Source organism: Phyllostomus discolor, chromosome 3 (assembly GCF_004126475.2).
Source record: "Phyllostomus discolor isolate MPI-MPIP mPhyDis1 chromosome 3, mPhyDis1.pri.v3, whole genome shotgun sequence".
Lineage (NCBI taxonomy): Eukaryota > Metazoa > Chordata > Mammalia > Chiroptera > Phyllostomidae > Phyllostomus > Phyllostomus discolor.
This window is the reverse complement of record NC_040905.2, coordinates 116,828,932-116,851,546: the sequence shown is the minus strand read 5'-3', so window position 1 is coordinate 116,851,546 and position 22,615 is coordinate 116,828,932. Positions and strand designations below refer to the sequence as shown.

General features: G+C 52.3%; 1 protein-coding gene across 1 annotated transcript in view; it reads right to left on the bottom strand.

The window, feature by feature from the left end:
* KATNIP (katanin interacting protein) overlaps positions 1-22,615 on the bottom strand; it is a 190,991-nt gene that overhangs the window by 77,630 nt on the left and 90,746 nt on the right. Inside the window, exons 8-9 of the mRNA XM_036021187.1 lie at positions 12,560-12,827; positions 6,283-6,414 (exon numbers count right to left, since the gene is read on the bottom strand). Coding sequence (XP_035877080.1) covers positions 6,283-6,414; positions 12,560-12,827 — 400 coding nt within the window. The remainder of the gene's footprint in view (positions 1-6,282; positions 6,415-12,559; positions 12,828-22,615) is intronic.

Below are 22,615 nucleotides of genomic sequence, written 5' to 3'. Positions count from 1 at the left end.
AATAAAAAGCAAACAATAAGATAGCAGATTTAAACTCAAATATTTCAGCACTTACATTAAATGTAAATGAACTAATGTGCCCATTAAAATGCATAGATTGTTCGGGGATAAAAATTTAAAAACCATTACATGCTGCTTACAAAAGAAAGTTTGAAAGTCAAAGAATGAAAGAAGATACACCATGTAAACACTAACCAAAAAAAAAGCTGGCAGACTTTCAGGCAAAAAGCACTACTAGGGCAAACAGGAGACAAGACACGGTGATAAAATGTTGAATTCACCAGGAAGGTATAAAAAGGATGGTTATTGCACGCACCGAAAAGAGAGCCCTCACAAATGCACAGTAAAGCGTGTAAGCGCTTCAGACTCTGCCTGGAAGGGGAGGGCGGGTTTGAGTCCGCTCTCCCCTCAGGGCCTCCCATGTTCCTTCTGCCTCTGCAGATGCCAGCATCCCCGTGCCCCCAGCCAGTGTCTGAAACACTCGTCTTCCCTGCAGCCCAGACCCTAAAGGAGGCCGGAGCTTCACCAGGGGTGCAGCCAAGAAGCTGTGTTTCCCAGCTCGGAGGGGGGGACAGGGGGGAGATGACCCTCCGGGGCTTACTGAGAGGTGCCCTCTGTGCGGTGTTGTTTCTAGAGAGCTGCAGGTGCTGTGCTTAACCAGCAGTCTGACGCACACATTTCCAAGAGTGGCTTGGCCTCTTGCACTGTTTGTGACCTTTGGAAACCAGTCGTCACCTTACACGCGGTTCCACGGTAATCCCATTTCAGCATGGGGGTGGTGACGACACCACGGTCGGTTTTCAACCTTCCTTTCTTCAAATTTGGCTTATGATGGAGCCAAGTATACCTAACAGAGAAAAGCTGAGCCCCAAACCCGTTCCAAATGAAGGCTCCGCTTCCTCAAACAGTGTCCTTTCTAAGGGAACCGGTGGACAAATTGCTCTAAGGACCAAGTACCAGGGTTTTCATTAGGTGGACCAAGCGACATGCATTCTTCACCTGAGTGCACGCCCCTTTGCCACGCTGGCCAGGACCGCGGTCACAGCTGCGACCCCCTCGGGCCTTCATGTGTCCCTCTCCTCTTCCTTCTTTTGTTTCTCCTTCACCCTCACTTCCTCGCATGCTTGTTAAAGTCTTCCACTACATACTATGTATAATTTGTTAGAGCACGTCAGAATGTTCTAGAGAAGGGCAGATTATAAATTAGTTAATTAAGTTAGTTAGTTAATTAAGCTCTACTTCTCAAAATGCCATACATAAAGGTATGTGTTACGGGTTGAATTGTGTCTCCCCCAAAAGATGTTGAAACCCCAATTCCTAGTTCCTGTGACCTCATTTGGAAGTGAGGTATTTGCAAATGAGAGAGTTAAGATGAGGTCACCAGGGAGGCTCTCATCCAGCGTGACTGGGGTCCTGACAGAGAGGAGGAGCGTGGGCACAGGGACAGGCGCACACACAGGCAGCTCCATGCGAAGGCTGAGGTCACGCCGCCACAAGTCACAGACCTCCCGGGAACTAGGAGACAGCTCCCGGAAACAGATCTTCCCAGGGGCCTGCAGGAGGAACATGGCCCAGTGATACCTGGAGCTCGGACTTCTAGGCTGCAGATTTCTGAGATGATAAAATTCTGTGGTTTAAACCAATCAGAGTGCAATCCTTTGTTACAGCAGCCCTAAGAAAGTAATCCAGTATTCAAAATGATTTTAGTTGATACATGGTTTAACTTTAAAAACATTAAGCTATATGTTTATATTAATCACGATTGAAAAATATGACAAACAACACAAGCCTATGATGTTTGGACATTATTGCTTAGGACTAGGCTGGCAGGAGTATGCAGTTAGCAACTGCCGTTGTAGGCGGCACAGGAAGGGCCATGCCGTGGAGAGGTTAAAGCTAGAGGCCCTGCAGCCAGGGTTCAACACTGGCTTCCCCAATCACCAGCTGTGCCTGGGCCTCGGTTTCCTCTGCACAATGGTGCTGATAATAGCAGCATCTACTGCACAGGTTGTTTGGGTAATTAAATGCAAAATTACATTTACATGTATGGAACAGGGCCTGGGAACTGGTGCAGTGCTTTGTAAATGCTGGCTCTGCATTGAATTGCTCAGACATGAAACACCTGGAGACAGCGGCATGCGCGAGAAGGAGGGAGTCGCAGCGAGCCCGGCAGGACGGCCGACCACCACCAGGCTGCACCCCCTTCCTGGGGCCCTGGAGAGCGGCACACTTACCCTGGCTTTCATTTCTTTTTAGCAGCTTGTTTCGGAGGAAGTTTCTGAAAAGCCATTTTTATTTTTCACATAGAGTGAGCACCAGCAGTGCAGATGGGGGTCTTGTCAACGTGAGCAGCAGGCAGCGGCGCCGGTCCTCGTGCAGAGGAAACAGCATCACTCAGACTGCCGCCCAGGCTCGCCCCTGGCTGCTGGAGCCCCGGGGCAACCCCAGCCTACAGCTTGTCCCATGGCCCCTCCTCCTCTCTCTCCTTCTCCGCTTGCCAGCCCTTCATCTGACCAAAGCTGACAGATCCAAAACCCACTGGCGTTTTCTGACACCTTACATGTGACATCTTCCTCCTCACCCCTACAGACAACATCTCCATTATCGGGATTTACAAACACAACAGTTCTTTAACCCATCAGCTGCTATGACCTTGGCATGCCCTTGTCAACACATCACTTCAACAGTGATTCCCTTCCCACCTCTACCATCCTCAGGCCCCATGCAGGCCTCTTTCTAGACTCTGGCTTTTGCCAAGAAGACCCTAGGAGCTCTGGTCCTCACTCTGCCCATTGGATCCTGGCTCTTTGTGGTGGCGGGGCAAGGAACCTCCCCACCTGCAGGCCTGGTTTGCCTCCAGTTCCCTGCTCACACCCAGCAGAAGCTGCACACAGACCAGAGGCCCTGGTCTGCCTCCAGGGGCTTAGAACTTCTCGACTTGTCCAGACCCAGACCCCAGCTGCAGTTGCTTCAGTCCCCTTTGATCACGGCACAGATTCAGCACCTACCCCAGCCAAGTGATAAGCCAGGGTTCCCCATCACCGCCAAGTCTCGGCTCTCCTGCTCTACCGCGGCAGGCTGCCTACCGCCCAGGTTCTTGCCCAGGTTGTCCAGGATAAAATCTCACAGTTAGTCTAGCCGCTAGTAACACTCCCACCATCTCCATCCTGCAACGGTCTCTTCATTGGTCACCCGACTTCCACTCCAGCTCCCAACAGGCCATACTTCACGTGACAGCCAGAGGGATATTGTTAACATGAAAACCAGGTCACGGCTGCCCCATCTGCAAAGCCACAGAGATCTTCCTGGCTCCGAGTCCTTCTGCTGGTCTTATTCTGCTCTCTGGCTACTGCCCACCTCTGTGACTTCATCTCAGCCACCTCCCCCTCACTCCCTATGCTCCTACCTCCAGCTTTCTCTCCAGTGCCTAAGCCAACTGAGCCGCTCTTTCTACCTCAGGACCTTTGCACAGGTTTTCTCCTCTGCAAAGCACTAGTCCTGGAAATCATCCAGTTCTCAGTTCAAGTCTTCCCTCCTCAGAGAGGCCTGCTCTCACCACACTGCCCAGCCATCAGCATCCAGTTGCTGTCTTGGTAGTAACTGTCACCACCCAACTTCCAGGTCTGTCGTCTACCCCTGCCCACTAAAATATAAACACCACGAGAACAGGGACAATGTGTTTCTCACTGCATCCCCAGGACCTGTGTGCTTGATACCAGCCCCCGACTGCTTCCCTCCACTCCCCAACCCAGGGCTCCGTGCACTGACTGAAAACCATTGCTTGAGTCACAGTTAAGCTTGCCAGGACCTACATGCCCACGCACCTGCAGAGCCACCTGTGGCCAGCCAGCCCCAGAGGAGCAGCCTACAGAGCCAGTCAAAGCACGGGACTTGAAGCCTGGGTGTGAATCTCACCTTGCTGTCTTGTCTGTTAACTCTAGGCAAGTAACTCTCATGTTCTCAGCCCCGGTTTCCTCATCTAGGAAGTGGGAAAATGGGGTAACAGTATCCATAAGGAAGTTCTGAGAGTTTGCTACCTGTCACCCATTCCCTCTGTCTCTGGGGGCAGCACCAGGGTCTCCTTCACAGAACCTCTCCTGACCTAAGCCCGGCAATGAGAAGCAGCTTGGAGGCTTTGCTGGCAGTCGTGAGAATAGCACCAGCCGACCCTCACCGAGCATTTGCTCTGAGCCAGGCGCTACAGTAAGCAGCCTATCTGCCCAGCCCTTTAATCCTGTAACACCCTCGGAGGAGGGTGCTATTCTCACCCATTTGGCAGATGGGAGAGTGAGGCCCAGAGAGGTTCAGCAATCCACCCAAGGTCATAGCGCTAGTAGGTGGAAGGGCGGGACCTGCACCAGGTGGTCAGGCTGCAGAGTCTGCCACGCTACTCTTCCACCAGGGTTGCTGGCGGGGTGCTGTACACCCAGACGTGCTGGTGGCCCTCTCACCACCCCACCAGCCTGTCTGAGAATGCAGGGTGCAAAGAAGAATGCTGAGCCGAGAGGTGGGGAAGCCCACTGAGCCAGGGACTTAGTCCCTGGAGAGTCAACTCCCCGGAACAGCCTACCACTCACGAGGAAGGAACAGTGCGTAGGAGCCCAGCTCCCTCGCCCCCGGGGTGGGGGGCAGTGATGAACGTGGAGGCTGGTGCTCAGCACTGCCCCCAGAACTGCCCAGCCAGGCGACACTGCACTTGCCCAGTGAACTTGCTTGGCGAGGAAGCCAGTTTTGGCTCCTTCCCATTCCTGTCTCTACCAGGAACCACCTCCCAAATACATTACTTGTTCTCGAAACCCTGTTTCAGAGTCTGCTTCCGGGGGAACCCAAACCAAGACAAGATTTACACGGCATGAAACAGATGCACAGTAAGTCAGTGGAGCTACTGTCCATCCAACCTGAGCTGCTGGGAAAAGGGCTGCGAGCCTCAGGCCTCAGGCTCAGAGTGCGTGGGTCCTGATCTCTGGACTGTGACTACTGGGCAGGAGGGGCTGGTTCCCCCACCAGGTCCCTTGGCCCGTCTCTGCAGAAAACAGTCCCTCCAGCCCCCCAGTACACATGTCAGGGTCCCTGGCTCAGCCCGTCTAAGGAGGCTGGCTGGCTGGGGCCGGATTTTGCCCCGGACGGGTTCCAAATTCTTGGGACACCAGGATGCCTTGAGCTCTTTGTGATCTTTTGGGCCATAGAAACCAGAAGTTAATCCCACGCCCCCCAACCCACACCCCCAGCCACTCCAGCCACTGGATTTGGCAGGGATCTGTCTCCAGCCTCCAGGGAGTGAGGACTGCTGGTTAGGGACGCTGCGTGCAGCCAACCCCATGGCGGCGGAGGCCTACAGCCGCCACGCTCCCGCTGTGTGAGTCCGCGCTCCTGCCGAGGCTCGTCTACAAAACGGGGGCCACAGCAGGACCTTCCCCAAATGCTAGCGATAAGGGCTGTAGTTTACTTATAAATGACATACATGATCTACTTACATACAATACAACCACGTGTTTGCAACGGTAGCTGGCTCCCGGCTAGCACTCAAGCAGTGCAACCTCCCATTTCATGAGAAGAGCAGCAGGCTGGCTCTTTACCACAAACACTGCTGGACTTTTGAGATTTGGTACCATTTGCAGGTATTACTACCCATATGAATAAACAAATTAATTGAAAAGGAAAAACGAACATAAAATAAATTTTCAGTTATAGCCACATCTCGGTCACAGAACCAAAAGGTGGTGTGACAGTTATGTGTCCACGGGGCTGGGCCACTGGAGCCTGGGTACGCGCCCAACGCTGCTCTGGGCTCTGAGAGGATGTTTTAGATGGACTAACACTTTAACTGGTAGAATAAAGCAGACTGCCCTCCATAATGTGCCGGGCCTTGTCCAATCAGCTGAAGGCCTGAATGTCACAAAAAGACTGCACCCTCTTGAGTAACAGAAAACTCTACCGCCGGACTTCACCCGCAGCGCCGGCCCTTCCTGTGTGATGGCCTCCCACCCTGGACGCTGGTTCCCCCGTGTCCCCTGCCCGCCATCCACCCTGCAGACTGGACTTGCCAGCCTCCGTAACTGCACGAGACAGTCCCTTATAATCTCTCTTCCTCTCTCTTTCTCTCTGTTTCTCTCTCCCTATTGGTTCTGTTTCTATGGAGACCTTGACTAAAAATACATTGCAAAAGGTCAGCTCAGACCTTGGTGAAGAAGGCAGGTAAGTGAGGACTCCTCCGAGACAGCACCCTACCGAGAACAACTCAGGCCCAGGCCCAGCCCTGCTCAGGGGCCCCCGGACTCTTACTTGAACACGGCCTCTCCTGGTCTGGGAGCGCAGTGGGCGGCTGGGGAGTCAGGTTTGGCTCTAGTTTGCTGGGAAGAAAGACCTCAGCATTGTCCTTTCGCTTAGCAGACAAATTTCTTTCCTTTTTATTACCTGTAGGAAAACAATTATTTACACGTCATATACTGAGGGCAAGCTGAGTTGGGACATGCTACTCAGGTATTTGTTTGTTTGTTCACTTAATCGTGCAACAAGTATTTATTGGGCCCCCACCTGGTGCCAGGCCCCGGACCCCATGCTCTCGCAGGGTCAGAGCTGAATGACACAGACAGTGAAACAAAGGCTGCTCAGAGCCGTATGTGCCAGGCACTGCAGTTAGGCAAATACAGGAACTACTCCAGGACGCACACTGGCATTCAAACTTCAGTGTGCATGAGTAGGGACAAGTCTCACGACCGATGCGGTGTTGGTTTAAACAGCAGCACGGCACATAAAATGATGGCGCACCCGAGGATGCTGGAGTTGAGAGAACACAGTATAGCACGTTTACGGCCTGCAAGGAGAAGACGGCCGGACGGCTCGGAGAGCAGGCCCGGGGCGGCAGGGTTCCATTACCGGGTCATGGAAGAGCACGCAGCATGGAGTGCGGGCCGGCGGGTGTGCAGCAGACGCCGGAGAGGGCCCTTACTGAGACAGGGGTGTTACCAGGGGCACGGGGCTGGGGGCAGAACAGCGTGAGAAGGCTTGACAGCAGGAAGGTATGTGGCAGGTGAGTGGCTGGGTGAACGGAGCCAGACAGTGAAGGGCCCACAGGCCACGCCTGGACCGCCGGTGGAACGGGGTGATGATTCCGGGTGTCATGTGGGCAGAGTACTTTTTAAGCAATTGCACATCTGAATGTGTATGGGGAAAAAATGTAACCAGCTTATCAATCCTTGATTTCATGAATATTATTGCTTGGGACAATCCCAGAATTATGCAGAAGAATGAGAAAGGAAGGAGGGAGAGAGGAGGGGAGGGAGGTGAAAAGAGAAGAGGGGAGGAGAAAAGAAAGGTGCTGATTTAAGTAACAGCCACAAGTCAGTGCAGGGAGTTTGTGGAGATGGCACAAAGTTGCCAGGAAGGTGAGTGAACGGCTCACGGTCAGGGCACATGGCCCCGGGGCCTAGCGGCCAGCACAGACCTGCGAGTTCAAGGAGGAGGAGGACGTGCTCGGGACACCAGGCAGGAAAGCAGCCCAGCCGGCAGGGAGGCCAGTGGTAGCCGGAGCGCAGGGAATGCACGGGGAGAAGAGCTAGTCCTGCGGGTGCCGCCTCCTGGCATGGGCAGGCGGAAGCCCAGAGAGTGCCCACTGTAGTGCAGTGTGACGTGAGTCCCAGCAGACGAGACCCCGGGGGCCTGTGGTGGAGCTCACGGTAGGTGCTGGGGACTGCTGGGGTTTTCCAGACCCCCGCTGACCTCTCCTCTATCCGCTCTGGACTTTGGAAAGACACATGTTTCTCTACACTTTCTGAAGCAGCAGCTCCCTGTTGGTCTGACATCCAGGACAACGCAGACCAGTATGTGACCAGGATGTCTAATGAGACAAGACAAAGAATGGGGAGAGGAGACAACCACAAGGTTGGCTCCCTCGCCGTCCTGGAAGAAAGATGCTGGGCGGAACATGCCCGCCAAAGACGGCCACATCCGCATCCCCGGCAAAGGGAGTTAGCCATGCTAAGGAGCTGATGTTAAAATAAGATTATGTTGGATTATCCCCACGAACTGGATGTAATCACAAGGGTCCCTAACAGTGGAAGAGGAAGAGAGTTTCAGTTTGGGGTGAAGAAAAACTTCTGCGGACAGTGGTGGCGCCTGCGCACAGTGTGAGCGTGCTCAATAACGGTGGAGCTGCACTCCTTAGGGTGAGGGCAACGGCCGGTTCTGTGTCAGGTACGTGTCAGGTACGCTTTACCACAACAACTCTCACACACACTCAGGGGGCGGCAGGAGAGGTGGGGCAGAGGCAGGTGCGACCACGGAAGAAAGGCAGAGAGACGGGACCCTGCTGGCCTTGCAGAGGCAGGCAGGGGCCTGAAGCCAAGCCCCGCGGCAGCCTGTGGAGCGGGCGCCGGCCAGGGCAGTGTGTGCTCCCCCAGAGCCTCCTGGGGGCACAGCCCTGCTGACCCCAACCTCAGCCCAGTGAGATGCATGTCGAACTTCCAACCTATGAAGAACTGTGAGGCCTCGAATTTGTGTTAAGCCACCCCGAGTTTGTGGTGATTTATTACAGCAGCAGCAGGAAACTAATACATACTACTACAGGGCAGGGCTCTGAGGTCACGTCATTTGTTCAAGGTCACAGAGCTGGGAGGCACATACTCAGTGCTGGACCAGGATGGCCTGGCTCGGAGCCCTCGCCTACCCACGGCCCGCCTCCTCTCCGAGAGACAGTCCTGCGGACACGGGCCCAGAGGCCTGCCTTAGCCAGCAAAAGCCTGTGAAGGGTATTCTCTAGGGCTCCAGAGGACCCAGGCTCTCAGAAGGTGGCCGGGGCTCACTGCTGGCCTCATCTGGCACCGTACTCCCCTGGCCCTGTTTCTGTCCTTGGCCACACCAAGTTCTTCCCACTTTAAACCCTTTGTGCTTGCTGTTCTGGCACCTGGGGTGCTGTCCCCGTGGCTGCTGCCTCCTCCTCATCCCTGTCCCAGCTGAAACATCACGTCCTCTGAGGCTCCTCTGACCACTCCAGCTACCAGTGTCCTGCTCTGACCCCCACCCCCAACCAGTGTCCCGTTTTCTAATCTTCACAACTTCAAGGTTCTGAGTCCCTAAGCTAACCCAGCCCTCTCCTGTTCCAGTCATTGAAAACACAACTTCTGCCCTTCTCCATGCTGCTCACCCACTGCCCGCCACTCACAAGGGCAAATGGGAGGGAGAGCAGGGCCAGGCAGCCATCGGGGTTCCAGCCAGCTGCCTCACCTCTCTCAGGGCACACAGCCCCCATCCGCGAGCCGAGGCTGTCAGCGGTCCAGCTGTGCCGACACCTGGGCTGGCCATCTGTCTGCTTCAGTGACAGCCCTGAATCGCCACCCATCCAGCTCTACCGGTCGGAGAGGCAACAACGTGCCCTCCTATCAGGCCCGCCGGCCTCCCATCTGTCCCCCAACTCGGAAGGACAACCAGACTGGGCGAGGTGCACACTGGCTCCTCGGAGCCCAGGTACCACTTGGGACTGTCTTGTTTGTGTACTCAGTCCAGTGATGAAGAGCCCGGGCTCCGCGCTCAGACCTCCAGGGAATGGGTCCCCCTCGGCCCCCTCCTCGCTGTGACCTTGGGCAGGTTATCTGACCTCTCTGGGCTTCAGCTCCCCGTCTGTAAAACAAGCACTTTCTTTAGGGTTGTGGTGAGAGTGAAATGAAGGGCTATACGTATAGCCCTTGAAATACTGCTTGGTACGTGTTAATTAGAACCCAAGAAATACTGACAATTGTTATCGTCTATGTGTCTATATACTTATTGTCTATTTTCCCTTCTAGGATGAAGAGCTGTAGGAGAAAAAGGGACTGGGCCCAGCTGTCCCAGCACACTGCCCAGGACCTGATATGTGCCCAGTACGAGGGAATGAATGAATGAACGAACGAATGGACAAACAGCCCAGAACCAAGCACATCTTTCCAGGCTGACTGGTCTTGAGCAGATGCTCAGGATTAGTTCAGAACTCCAGCCCATGATGGGGCCCGGCGGGACCTGAAAACAGGCCCCGACCTCCCTCCTGCTGCTGTCAGCGGGCACCTGCCGCCGCTGGGACTGCAGAAGCCAGCCGACGGGGCTGGAGAAGGGCTGCTGATGAAAGGAGGGGTGGGGAGGGGCGGTGGGAGGGTGCCCCACCCTCTGCGCACTCACAGATCAGACGCCACGGTGGTCCATGCGGGGCCCAACAAGCAATCTAACTGTTAAAAAGTGTGAAATGTCCAGGAAGTAAAGTTCCCTCTTTTTGCTCTATGTCCCATGTCGCTCCCAAATTGCCTTGGGCCCAGCTGCTCTCCTCCTGCGGCCTGGTCCTGCACACCAGCAACTGGCACCAGTGCCAGGGCGGGGCTTGGTCAGCCCCCGACAGCCCTCCCTGCCCCCCCCCCCCACCTTGTGGAGAAAACACCATCCACGGCCACGTGCACCCAGCGGGTGTCACGCAGATGGATATTAGCACTGCCTCAACCACCAGACGCTTCCGCGGGTGGGCATAGCTCTGTCATCCACTTGACAGAGATTTCCCGAGCCGCTCGGGTGTGCAGAGTGAGTGCTGCGTGCTGGGGCTGCGATGGAGGGCTGGGCCGGCTGGGGCACAGGCCAAGCTCACAGGCCAGAGGGGAGGAGGACAACTGGGGCCAGCAGGGCCAGCGCCAGAGGGTGCTCGGAAGCCGCGGGGGCACCGAGAGTGGGCCGTGCTGGGTGCGCAGAGAAGGCTTCTCGAAGGAAGCAGCTCTGGGCTGAGCCTCGAAGGGAGAGCAGGGAGCCGGGTTCCAGGCTCTGAGTGGAGGGGGAGGAAGTGCACTGCTTCAGGCAGAGGGGCCGCCCAGCAAGGGTCTGGGTATGAGAGGCACCACGTCTGAGGGACAAATGTTCTCCTCGCTGGTGACATCAACTGCTGGGCGTGGCTACCTGTTGTTATGTCTCCCCAAAACTTGTATGGTCAAGTCCTAAACCCCCATGCCTCAGAATGTGACTGTGGAAATACAGCCTCTAAAGCAGTAATTAAGGTAAAACCAGTCAGTTATGGGAGGCGCTGATCCGATTTGACTGGTGTCCCAATAAGAGGAGGAAATTAAGACATTCAGACACACACAGAGGGAAAACCATACGAAGACACAGCAGGACGACAGATGCCCACGAGCCAAAAGGAGAAATGCCTCAGGAGAAACCAGCCCCACCAGCACCCTGGGCCCGGACTTCCAGCCCCCAGAGCTGTGAGAGAACAAATTTCTGTTGCTGTTTAAGCGCCCCCCCCCACCCCCAGTCTACAGTACCTGGCTATGGCACCCCGAGTAGACGAATACACACAACGCCTGATTCCAATCAGTTCCTCGTTTCTCCTTCCTCAGGTTCACTCGTGCTGCCCAACTGGCTGGTCTTGGTAGCTGATTCCAAACACAGGCACACCCCGCAGGAGCGACCAGAGGCCACACCAGCACGGATGGGAGACACGGATGTTGCAGGTAGGCCCGCCCCCACACCCCATCACCTGTTTTTTGTGGGGGTTTTTTCCCCCAGGGTCTTTTCTGACAAACCCTGGAAACACTGCTGGAAAAACTTCCTCTGGGTTGTGCCTGCAAGCATGATTTCTGCCTCCTTCAGATATGCTTTGAATTTCTTTGGAAACTATCATCAGTTCATGTGATTTGGGTGGTGATAACCACACCCATAGCTGGACCTGGCCAACTGGTGCCACGGTGACTACTAGTTCAGAGATGTGACCCAATGTGGGTTTAAAAGGCAGGGCTGGGCCCTGACTGGTCTGGGTCAGTTGGTTGGTCATCGTCCCACAAAGTGAAGGGTTGCTGGTTCAATTCCCAGTCAGGGCACATGCCTGGGTTGCAGGTTCAGTCTCCGACATACTTGATTAATGCTTCTCTCTCACATCAATGTTTCCCTGCCTCTCTTTCTCCCTCCATCCCCTCTCTCTAAAAATAAATAAATAAAGTCTTAAAGAAAGCCAAGGCTGGGACTTTTGCTAGAGCTTTTAGGAAGAAAACCCCATTTCCTGATGGAGCTGCAAAGCCAATGTTTCGATTATGTGTCCTTATGCAGAGTGTCCACCTGAGAATGGTACCAAGACAGGACAAAAGAAGGAAGAGATGAGAGGGAAGAAGGGAAGGAGAAGCAAAGAGAATGAACAGGCAAAGGAAAGGCAAAGGAGAGGAGAGGAAGGAAGAGGAAGGGAGGGGAGGGAAGAGGACAGAAGGAAGGGGAAGGGAGAGGACGAGAAGAGAAAAAAAATGAGCCCAGCCAAGCTCTGGACTCCTCAGTTCTCCAAGCCCATACACAGTCCCTTTGGCTTAGGCCGGCTGGCACGTAGATGCTCCTAGACACCCCACAATGCACAGGACAGTCCCTGTGACTGCCAGACACATACCACCTAGAACTCCAGGGTCATTGGAGGCCTCTACCTGTTGCAATCAGCAGAGGCCTGACTGACAAACCTCTCTGGCCTATAAGATGGTCTACCCAAAGCCAAATTCAAAGTGTGGCTGAAAACTTAAGACCTACTATTAGATCCAGAGACCAAAGGCAAAGAAATGTCGCATAAGGCAGAGCTTACTTTTGGAAGCCGGGTTAAACTCCAGCACCACAAGGGTGTCTGGGCCCTGTGGAGGGTGTCCTTGTGGCTCCTGGTCCTCAGGAACATCCTTCTGCACTGAGTCCCCACGGGAAAGAGGGGGCTCAGGTCCGGGGTGGCCCACCAGCGGCTGGTCCTCAGGCTCAGGCTCAGAGAGTACATCTTCTTCAATGGAGTCACACTCGTCACTGGAACCATCCTTCTGTTTCTTTTGTAGATTTACACTAAGTTCCAGGCTTTTTCTTAGCTCCTGCCAAAAGTCAAGAAAAGTGGAAAATGAAATATGTTACTTTGATTAAAAAATACTTTTGAAATAGATCTCTAGAACCAAAGAACTATTTCTACCAAACTAACATTTAGCAAAATCATCTCAACCCACGTGCTGCCGTCACTTTGAAGATGAGAAAACAGAGGGCAGGGGCAAGTGGGCAATTCTCTGAACAGGACGGAGTCTGCGGTATTGACTGTGCTGTGCCCACGCCTGGGCACCACCGGGAATGAGTGTGTGTGCATGCATGGAGACACGTATGTTCACGTGCGTGCGTGTGAGATGTTCTGCTTTGGGGGTTTGTTAAAACAGATTGTGGGGTTCCCACCCACAGTTTCTGATTCAGTGGGCTCTGGACAGGGCCCAAGAATTTGCATTTCTAACAACATATTGCTGATGCTGCTGGTCTGGGAACCATACTTAGAATATGAAGTTGTAGAGGCCTCGAGTCCCACACCTGGAATTCCAGGTGGTCAGGGCCTGGTAGACACCTGTGGGGGCTGTCTTGTGCACTGACGGATGATTAGAAGCACCTAAAGGTCAGGATATTTATAAAGCACTTAACTATAACTACTTGACGATTTTTTTCCATGTGTTTCGTCTCCATAAGATTGTATATTTACAATCTTAAGACCAAGAATTAAGATAGATAAGAATGACCAGAAAATTTATCACCAAAACCAGGATACTTTTGAAAAAGAACACTACTAGGTTTACACTGGAACAAAAACCACGAAATGGACTATTTGGGGAAAACCAGCAGGTTTGGGCAGCCGAGCTGTGCTGTGCCCATGGCCCTTGCAGCGTCTGACCCAGCCCTGCGGAAAGGAGACGCAGTCAGTGTAGGTTTGGTGGCCAGCCCACACTAACCCTAACTTAGCAGCCTTTTCGATAGGCTGAAGAACAACCCCCCAAAGGTTTCCAAGGCCTTGTCCCTGGGCCCTGTGATTCAGGGAGGGTTCATGAAGAAGGGAGAAGCACTCTATGGAAAATTTCGATCACCTTAGGGAAATAATCCTAAACAGATGATGACAAATATGGGTATTAAGGTGCCGCTGGTGAGGAAATAAGGGAGATGTCATTGGTGACTAGAGGAGAGGGAGTCCTGTTATGCAGTGGCAAAATCTTAGCTGAATTATGTCCTACAATTAAGTGAAAAGTGAATTTTGTAGATGATGGAATTGGATATTTAGCCAAAAAGATTTCCAAGCGAAGTGCTGAAGATGCAGTCTGGTTTCTGCTTACAATAAAATGTTAGCGGAAAGGGAAAGACTGAGGGAACAACCATTAAGTAAAAAGGAACTGGGATTTGATGATTTGGGAAACTCTCAGTCTATCCAGGTTGCAAAAGACATGAAAATTAGAAGGTTCCCTGCCAGAAAAGCATGCTCTGGAGAGAACACCGAGGGTGTGCCTGAACCACCCTCTGCCAGTACCGCAGAGGATCCGAGGTTTAGAGCATTCGACCACACTGAGGGCGCTTTGAAGAGAGGAGACATATGGTCCATGGGCCCCCTTTCACATCTCAGCAGAAGCCAGGATGGGAGCTGGGATGATCTAGGAAAGATTTGTGGAGGAACCTCTTGTCTAATGGAATGAATTCTAGAGACCCACGTGGTTTTTGAGAATGTCACCCCAGCAGAAACACTGCCAACTTGAACTGAATGGGAGAAAGGTAGGACAAAATAAAGGAAAGCGGTCAGACTCCCGAAATTCTACAGGCAGGAAGCAGGTGGATGAAACGAGTACCATTCATGAAAGAAGAAGGGTGACCCCAAGAGTGGAGCCCTGGCCACAGGGAATTACCCTTGGGCCTTGCAGCCCAGTGGAGTCGGCCCAATGGACCTCAAACCTGCTCGGGTTTGGTGGCACCTTTTTTCCTTTCATTTTTCTCCCTCCTGTGACGGGAGTTTCTGTAACTGCTATTCTGTTCCTGGCCCACCACTGTACTTAGGAGCAGATAACTGGTTTCCTCGTTTCCCAGGTACACACATGGACAGCAATTCTGCCCTAATGTGGGCTACAACCGGAGTTTCACCCATACCTGGTTTACATGATAAGATGAGGGTACTTGGGAACTTTGAGCAGATGAGAGTTAGGAGATATTTTGGACTTGAGTTGATACTGTAATGGGTTGAGACTCCTGGGAAACTTTGGATGGGATGAATGTATTCCATCTGTGGGGTGGGAACAAATCTGTGGGGGCCAGAGGGCAGACGGCTGTAGGCTGGAGAAATGGCCCCCCAAGATGCTCAAATTCTAACCCCTGGGACCTGTGAACGTCACCACACATGGCAAAGGGACTTGGCAGATGTGATTGAATTAAGGATCTTGAGGTGGTGGAGGTTATCTGGGATTACCCATATGGGCCTAATGTAATCACGGGCAGCTTTGGGAAAGGCAGGCAGGAAGGTTAGAGTCGGGAAGAGAAGATACAAGGATGGAAGCAGAGGTCAGGCGGGAGAAAAACCATTACACCGCCGGCTCTGGAGGAGGAGAAAGGAGCTTCTCCTCCAGAGCTTCCAGAAGGAACACAGGCCTGCCGATGTCTTGATTTTAGACCAGTGAAACTGAACTTGGATTTCTGACCTCCAGAGCCATAAGCTATGCCACTCCGTCTGTGGTAAGTTGTTGCAGCAGCAACGGAAACTAACAGGGCTGTCTACCTTTTCCATTCTTCCGCCCCATCCTGCCCGATACCGAGGATCAGTGATATTTACTGAGCAAATAGAACACTGCCTGGCATATAGTAGGTGCGTGACAAACATTTTCTAAATGACTATTTCATGTCGGTGGCTGGGTAGTGGCTGTAATAAGGGGTGGAGAGTACCCATAAGCCTCAGAGGTGGCATTAGTGGTGTGAGCCTTAACAGGTCATTTAACTCCTCTGATCTGGACTTTGACAACCAGAAAAATGGATCTCTGCCTCACAGAGACCCATTTCATTAAAGCAGTGGTCTGAACTGGGGGTGGCTGTGCCCCCCAGAGGAAATCTGATGACGACTGGAAATGTCTCTGGTCACAGCTGGGGAAAAGGAGTGCCGGTGGCATCGAGGAGGCAGAAGCCAGAGCTGCTGCTGACCTAGATTGTGCGGGACAGTGCCCACGACAGAGAGCTATCTGGCCAGGTGTCAGCAGTGGTGAGCTGAAACACCCTATATTAAAGGGAGCATGTATTCAGCAATGGCATTTAAAAAGATGAAAGCAAGGTCTTCTAGCTGTGCACACTGGGGCGGTCCGTACAACTCTCACAGAAGCCAGGCTGAGGTCTTCAAAAGACCCAGGCCAGGCTTGGGTCTTCAAAGTCTGAGCATGGTGGGGTCAGTGGATCTCCTGCTCCTCCACGGGAAACATGAGTTCCTGGGTGGGCTGCTCTTTAAATCAGTTTCAGTGATTGTAAAACCAGTATCCCCTACCATGGAATAATGCTCTGCACTTTACAAAGTATTTCCAACTCCTTCTCTCATTTGGTCCTCACAGTGACCCTGCAGGACAGGCAGGGAGACTGAAGCCCTGTGCCAATGTGAACTCCTGTTGAAGCAAGGCAGGCACCCGGCTCCCGTTCTTGGCCCAAACCCCTGTCTCAAGTGGGCGCAGCTTCGGTTCTATGTTCTGCAGGGGTGGACCCCAGGTTAGGTGAGACAACAGGAGGCACACCCCTCTCTGGAGGCCCAATATTCTTGCCCAGTCATTGGGGAACAAAACAATAAAATGAGTGCCAGCTACCCGGGACGTCCCTCATGGGGAGACTGCTGTCACTGTCCAGGGAACCCCAGGCAGTCCGGGGGCCCACAGGCGTCCCCACGATGTCCACAGCAGAGCGGAGCCACCAACCACAGCCAGCTCCAGGAAGGACTGGGATGGGGCGTTAAGCTTCTCGAACCCACAGTCAGCCAAGCAGACTCCCTCCAGCCTCTTCACTACCTTCCCAAGGCTGCAACTCCACATTTTAAGTGACTGAATTTTTGGAGTCCCCCGACATGGGAGAACTGAGGCCTAGAGCCTTTAAGCTGGTCCCACTTCTCACAGCGATTGCACGGCAGAGTCATAACTTGCACCCTCGGCCACTGCTCCCTGCTCCTTCTAGATTATGCAAGTGTAAAACAGACTCTCTTGCATCCCGTCACGGTCCAGCCAGAGGGGAGGGCAATGCTGCAACCACCATTGTTAATGTATTCACACATGCAGGCATGCCAAGCGTGCTGCGCTGAGGACTGAAGTCATGGTGGGGAATGAGATGGCAAAGCCTCAAGTGATAACTGCATTTTAAAAAAAGGAGAAAGGCAGAAAGAAACAGGCATTGCAGATGTGGCCAGGGCTGTGAAGGAAAGGGTCTGCCTGGATGACAGGACAGCATGAGTGGGCAGAGGGAGCTCCTGCTGAAAGCTGGCTGGAGAAGGCTGGGTGATGAACAGCCACCGCACAGTGTGTCCAGCAGGGGGAGCAGCAGAGGCGGGCCAGCAGGCGGCAATGGCTGGAGGGCAGTGTGCACCCGATGGAGGGAGGGCAGGGAACAGGAAGGGTTCACCCAGGACAGGGCTTTGTAGGCCCCAGGGCAGAGTCTGGATTTGGTTTTATGCACAAAGAGAAGCCACTGAAGGTTGCTGAGAAGACGTGGAACATTACCTGATTTCTGTCTTTATAGATCGCAATGGTGCTTGGATACCAAGTGGATTTTGAGAGTCAGGGCCAGGATGGAAGCAGGGTGAAGAGTGGCAGCTGCAGCAGCAGGTGCAAGATGGCAGTGTCAGCCAAGGTGGGTATGGGATATGTGTTTTGGAAGCAGAGATGACAGAAATTAAATATATATATGTATGTATGTGTGTGTGCATGTGTGTGTGTGTACCTTTGACCTCGTCCTCTAGAAACTTCTCCTTCAGTCTTAAGCGCACAGAGACTGGCGAGGCATTGTTATACTAGAGAATGGCCCAAATGCTCACCAGCAAGGTAAACCAAGTAAACTACTCATGGGGCAGGAGCTGATGGAGCCTCAGGTAGCACTTCCAGAGAACGAGGTAGATTGTGTGCACTTTCTCAAAAAAAAAAAAAAAAAAAGCAAGATACATGTTTAAGTAAAAAGAAGCATGTCAAAAAATGTGCATGTAATATAAACCTAGTTTTTAAAATGATTATTAGTTTCTATGCACATGAAAGCCCTGGAAAAGTAATCATTAAATTATTAACAATGTTCTCTCTCAAAGCAACATTAGGGGGACTTTCTTTTCTATTTTGTTTTATTTAATTTTTGCTTATAAGCCTATTCCTAATTTTGTAATTAGAAAATAATGATATATTTACATTTATGTTTGAATCCTGACCCTCACTTCTGCAAATAAGTAAACCCCCCACAGTAGTGGGAGGGCAGTGATGTGGAACACACCTGGCCCCCCAGGAGCGACTCAGAGAGCAGCGAGCAGCAACGCTCAGGGAGGTGAGGGGGGCATCTGTCTAACCTCGAGTGTGCAAGCCAGTGCCCCAGACCAGAAACAACAGGCCGCCAGTCTCAACAGGAAGAAGCTTGGGGAACATAACACCCACGAGCCCTCCTCAGAAGAAACCTCCCAGATGAAGAAATCCAGTCTCTGGGGGGTGAGACCAAAACAAAGAGCGCCGCCTGGAGCGGCGGTGGTAGCAGATCTAATGGCGACACCAAAGCCACTTGGAGACTGAATACACACAAGGCAACTCTGAACATTCGGGTTATGGGGCAGAACTTAATGTCCCAAACCTGAGCCCTTGGCCTAGCCAACAAAACCCGGAAGAGGGCAGGCAGTGCAGCACAACTCTGGCCTTATTTTCCATATCAGCGAGTCAATTCAAATCCGTCTTCAGTGGACACATCGAGTTTAAAAGGATGGCAGTTCTGACCTCTTAATATTTCTTTTGTAATTTGTTAAACGGATGAGATATTTTAAGAAAAAATCCCTCATAGTAAAGAAATTTCAATAACTCCTCCTCTTTCAATTTGGTTTTGTTTCTGTTAAATTAATACACATTTAAATGCCATAAATTCACTTACAAAATATGTATTAAAATGAAACCTAAATTCTGCATGGCTGGTGTCTTCTTCACAAAAGAAAATAATACACTTGCTCCTCCTGGATGAGCACAGCGTAGGAACCTCGGCCCATGCGATGTCCACGTGACCTAACGCCATCTGTTGCAAGGGCAAAAGGGAGATGAGCTAAGTAGCAACAGTCCCTCGAGAAGGCTGTTCAAAACCCTTCCCTCTGAAAAGACGGGGACCTGGGGTGCATCGCTTTGAAAGCCAACCTGCCAACACTTTAAAGGGATACCACGCTGGTGCTGCTACCAGTTGCTTTGAAGATGTCATCCAGAAATTTCTCTGTGAAATCTAACTTCACAGCTTTGCTTCACAAGAGAGTTATATGCAGTTGAAATGTTCAGTGTCTATAACGTTAAGTTAAAGCCCTTTCTACAGAAAGCCCTCCGCACGGAGCCGAGGGTGGAAACGCTGCCGGCAGAGAACGGGCTGCACACAAACCGGCCCCTCACCGCAGAGCCAGGGAGGGGGTGCGGGAGGGGGGACGGCCCCCGACCACTGACTCAAGTGCAGGGGGAGGGGGGTTGCTGGTCAGTGGATTAGTGCCTTATGTGCCTGATCTGCCTCTGTCTGCTGGGCTAGGAAAAGAGCGAACCTGAACCAACATAAAACTGTGTTTTCAATAACAGTAATAATAACTCTGACATCAACAGCAGCAGCTACCAGTGACAAAGCCAACCAGCCAGTGGGTGTCCTTATCACACAGGCCCAGGGCACCTAAGTACCAGCCCAAGGTCACAGGGCCAGCAACAGCAGAGCCAGTTTGGATGAGTGGCTGACTCCGCAGCCCAGGCTCTTTGCCACACGCCCACATTTACTCCTTTCCTGGCACCAGCACGCTGGACGCAAGGGGTCTCTAGAGCCAGAGGGAAGGCAGGGGTGCAGTGACTGCATGGGCTTGCATGGGATTGATGAAACCTGCCTGTCAAAGCTTTGGATACAAAGCCACCTTGAGTCCATTAAATGTGTTAAAATGTGTGTCAAGTGTTAGCAGATGAAGCATTAAAACCTGTAATTGTCTTTGGGACGGGGAACAGCCAGGTGCAGGCTCTGGGCCAGGGTGCTGGGCCCACTGCAGCCGTCCTGCGTCCCTGAGCAAGTCTCTGAGCCTGTGCCCGACCTCTGCTGTGGGAACATGCGCCCCGGTGAGCTGAGAAGGCTGCCGGGGGGAGGGCTGCACTGAGACAACGGCTGTGAGTTAGTGTCTTGTGATCGCCCTCACAGGGGTCTGGTTCTCAAGGGAAGTTTAAAACTGAGGTGACAGCACGTTCTCCTTTATTTCTCAGGTCTTGTTGGCTTTGCCTACAAGAAGGTCAAATGTTCAGGCCACAATGCCACGATGGATACTTTAAGACAGTTCTCTTGAGGAAGTAGCAGCCTGTGGAGTAGATTCACTGGCCTGCAGCCAACACCCCTTCTCCCTGCCGACCCCCTGTAATGTCTCATTTGGCATTTTCAGAAAGTTGGGGTTGAAGTGCCTTTTGCCCGCACGCAGTCAGTTTTTCCCACCAGCTCCCATTGCCCACGTGAGCCATTTCACACACTGTGTTAACCTGCCTGGCCCAGAAGGGAGTGTTACCCTGTGCTGAGTGGGTAGAGACGAGCTTGTTCTCCTTCTCACTCATTCATTATTCTAAAACTCTTTACTGTTGGATGCATTTGTCCCCATTAGCAGGTCTGGCTGCTAAGTACTAGGACGGAGTGACCACACAGACAGGGTCCTTGTTTGCATGGAATTTTAACCTGGAACAAGGACAGCCATTCTGGAAGCAATCACAAGTGTAACGAGTGTCAAGAAGCCTAACCCAGGGCTTACCAGCCCACGCCACAAGCCTGGTGGCTCCCAGATGACGAACTTCCCAGAATGAATGGACTTAAGGCCTAACTTTAGGATCCACACTGTGTATGTTTAAAATCACATTCCCCTCCAGGGTGTCCAGCCTTTTGGCGTCTCTGGGCCACACTGGAAGAAGAAGAGTTGTCCTGGGCCACACGTTGAATACATTGTGACACGTAATTGCAAAAACATCTCAATATTTTAAGTAAATTTATGATTTTGTGTTGGGCCGCGTTCACAGCCATCCCAGGATGCTTGCAGCCTGTGGGCTGCAGGTTGGACACCCCTGCCTACTCCAGTTCTGACGGAGCTACAGCTGAGAAACGCTGAGTTCTGCACATTCTTAAATACCTGTGTGATATTTTTAATGTTCTGATTCTTTCTGTCCCTATTCAACCTTGGACTTTCCTTTTTACTAATTTCCATTCAAAGCTAAGTTGATTTATGAAGAACCTTGGGGCAGGCTCCGGCATCCATCATGAAGAAAAGCGCCCCGTGGCAAGGAGGGGGTGATGCAAGAGCAGGAGCATGGGCTCAGGAAGCAGAGGCTCCGGGGCTGCCACTCCCTGGCTGGGAGGCCCATGGGCGCCTCGCCGGGGCCGGCCCAGAGCAGGGGCTGGCTGTAAGGAATGGAACAGGGACCAAACAGTAAATAATGCTGTGGGTAAACAAGAGATGTTGCAGAATTCCTAAAAGGCATAGGGCAGAGATCACATCTATGCAGAACAAAAAGCAGAGGAAACTACAGACCAAAATGAGGGCATTAAAATTTTCCATGGGCCTGGCAGGAGTGGCTCAGTGGATTGAGTGCCAGCCTGCCCACTGAAGGGTCGCCAGTTTGATTCCCAGTCCACACACGCCTGGGCTGCGGGCCAGGTCCCTGGTTGGGGGCCGGGGCGGGGGCAGCCAACCGATCGATGTGTCTCTAACACGTCAGTGTTTCTCTCCCTCTCTTTCTCCCTCCCTTCCCCGCTCTCTAGAAGTAAATAAATGAAATCTTTTAAAAAATTTTGTTTTCCATAGAAGGAATAGTGTGTGTGTGTGTGTGTGTGTGTGTGTGTGCGCGCGTGCGCGCACGAGTGAGGCTGAGTCCAGAAGTCAAGATGGAGTGAGGAGAAGCCCTGGGACATTAATTGGGGGTACTTTTAAGGCCACCAGCCCCTCTCCGGCTGCATTAAGCACAGAGGCGCTCACCCACAGGCCGAAGCCTGGCAGGTGACGCCAAGCCAGAAGGCAGGACCGCGCCCCCCAGGGGAGGGCACCCTCTCTGAGGCAGACGGGGAGCTCCCACACCTGCAATGGAACACAAAGTCGTACACAGCTCCCAGGAGCACGCTGTGCCCAGCCCCACAGTCACAGGGTCAGGTCACATCAAACACAATGAGCAGAGGAAGTGGCATTCTGGAACACAAGGGTGAGCAGACAGCCCGGAATGAGCATGCATTTGGGAAAAATCAATACCTTGAAAGACCAAATAAATAAAAAAAACTAATACCCCAGAAAAAAAGAGTTAATAGAATAAAGGAAGGCTTTAGAACACAGAAAATTAATATCCCTGGAGATTTTTTTATAATCCTAACCCAAGAATATGTTTATTGATTTCAGAGAGAGAGGAAGGCAAAAGAAAGAGAAACATCCATCTGTTGCCCCCTGTACATGCACTGACCGGGGATCGATCCTACTACACGCTAGGTACGTGCCCTGACCAGGAATCGACCTGCACACTGTTGGTGGACAGGATGATGCCCCAACCAACCGAGTCACCTGGCCAGGGCATCCCTGGAGATATGTAAGACAACTTTCATCCATGACAATGAGATAACTAAAGATCTTTAAAGTTTTAATTTTGTTAACATTTTAAAAGATGTT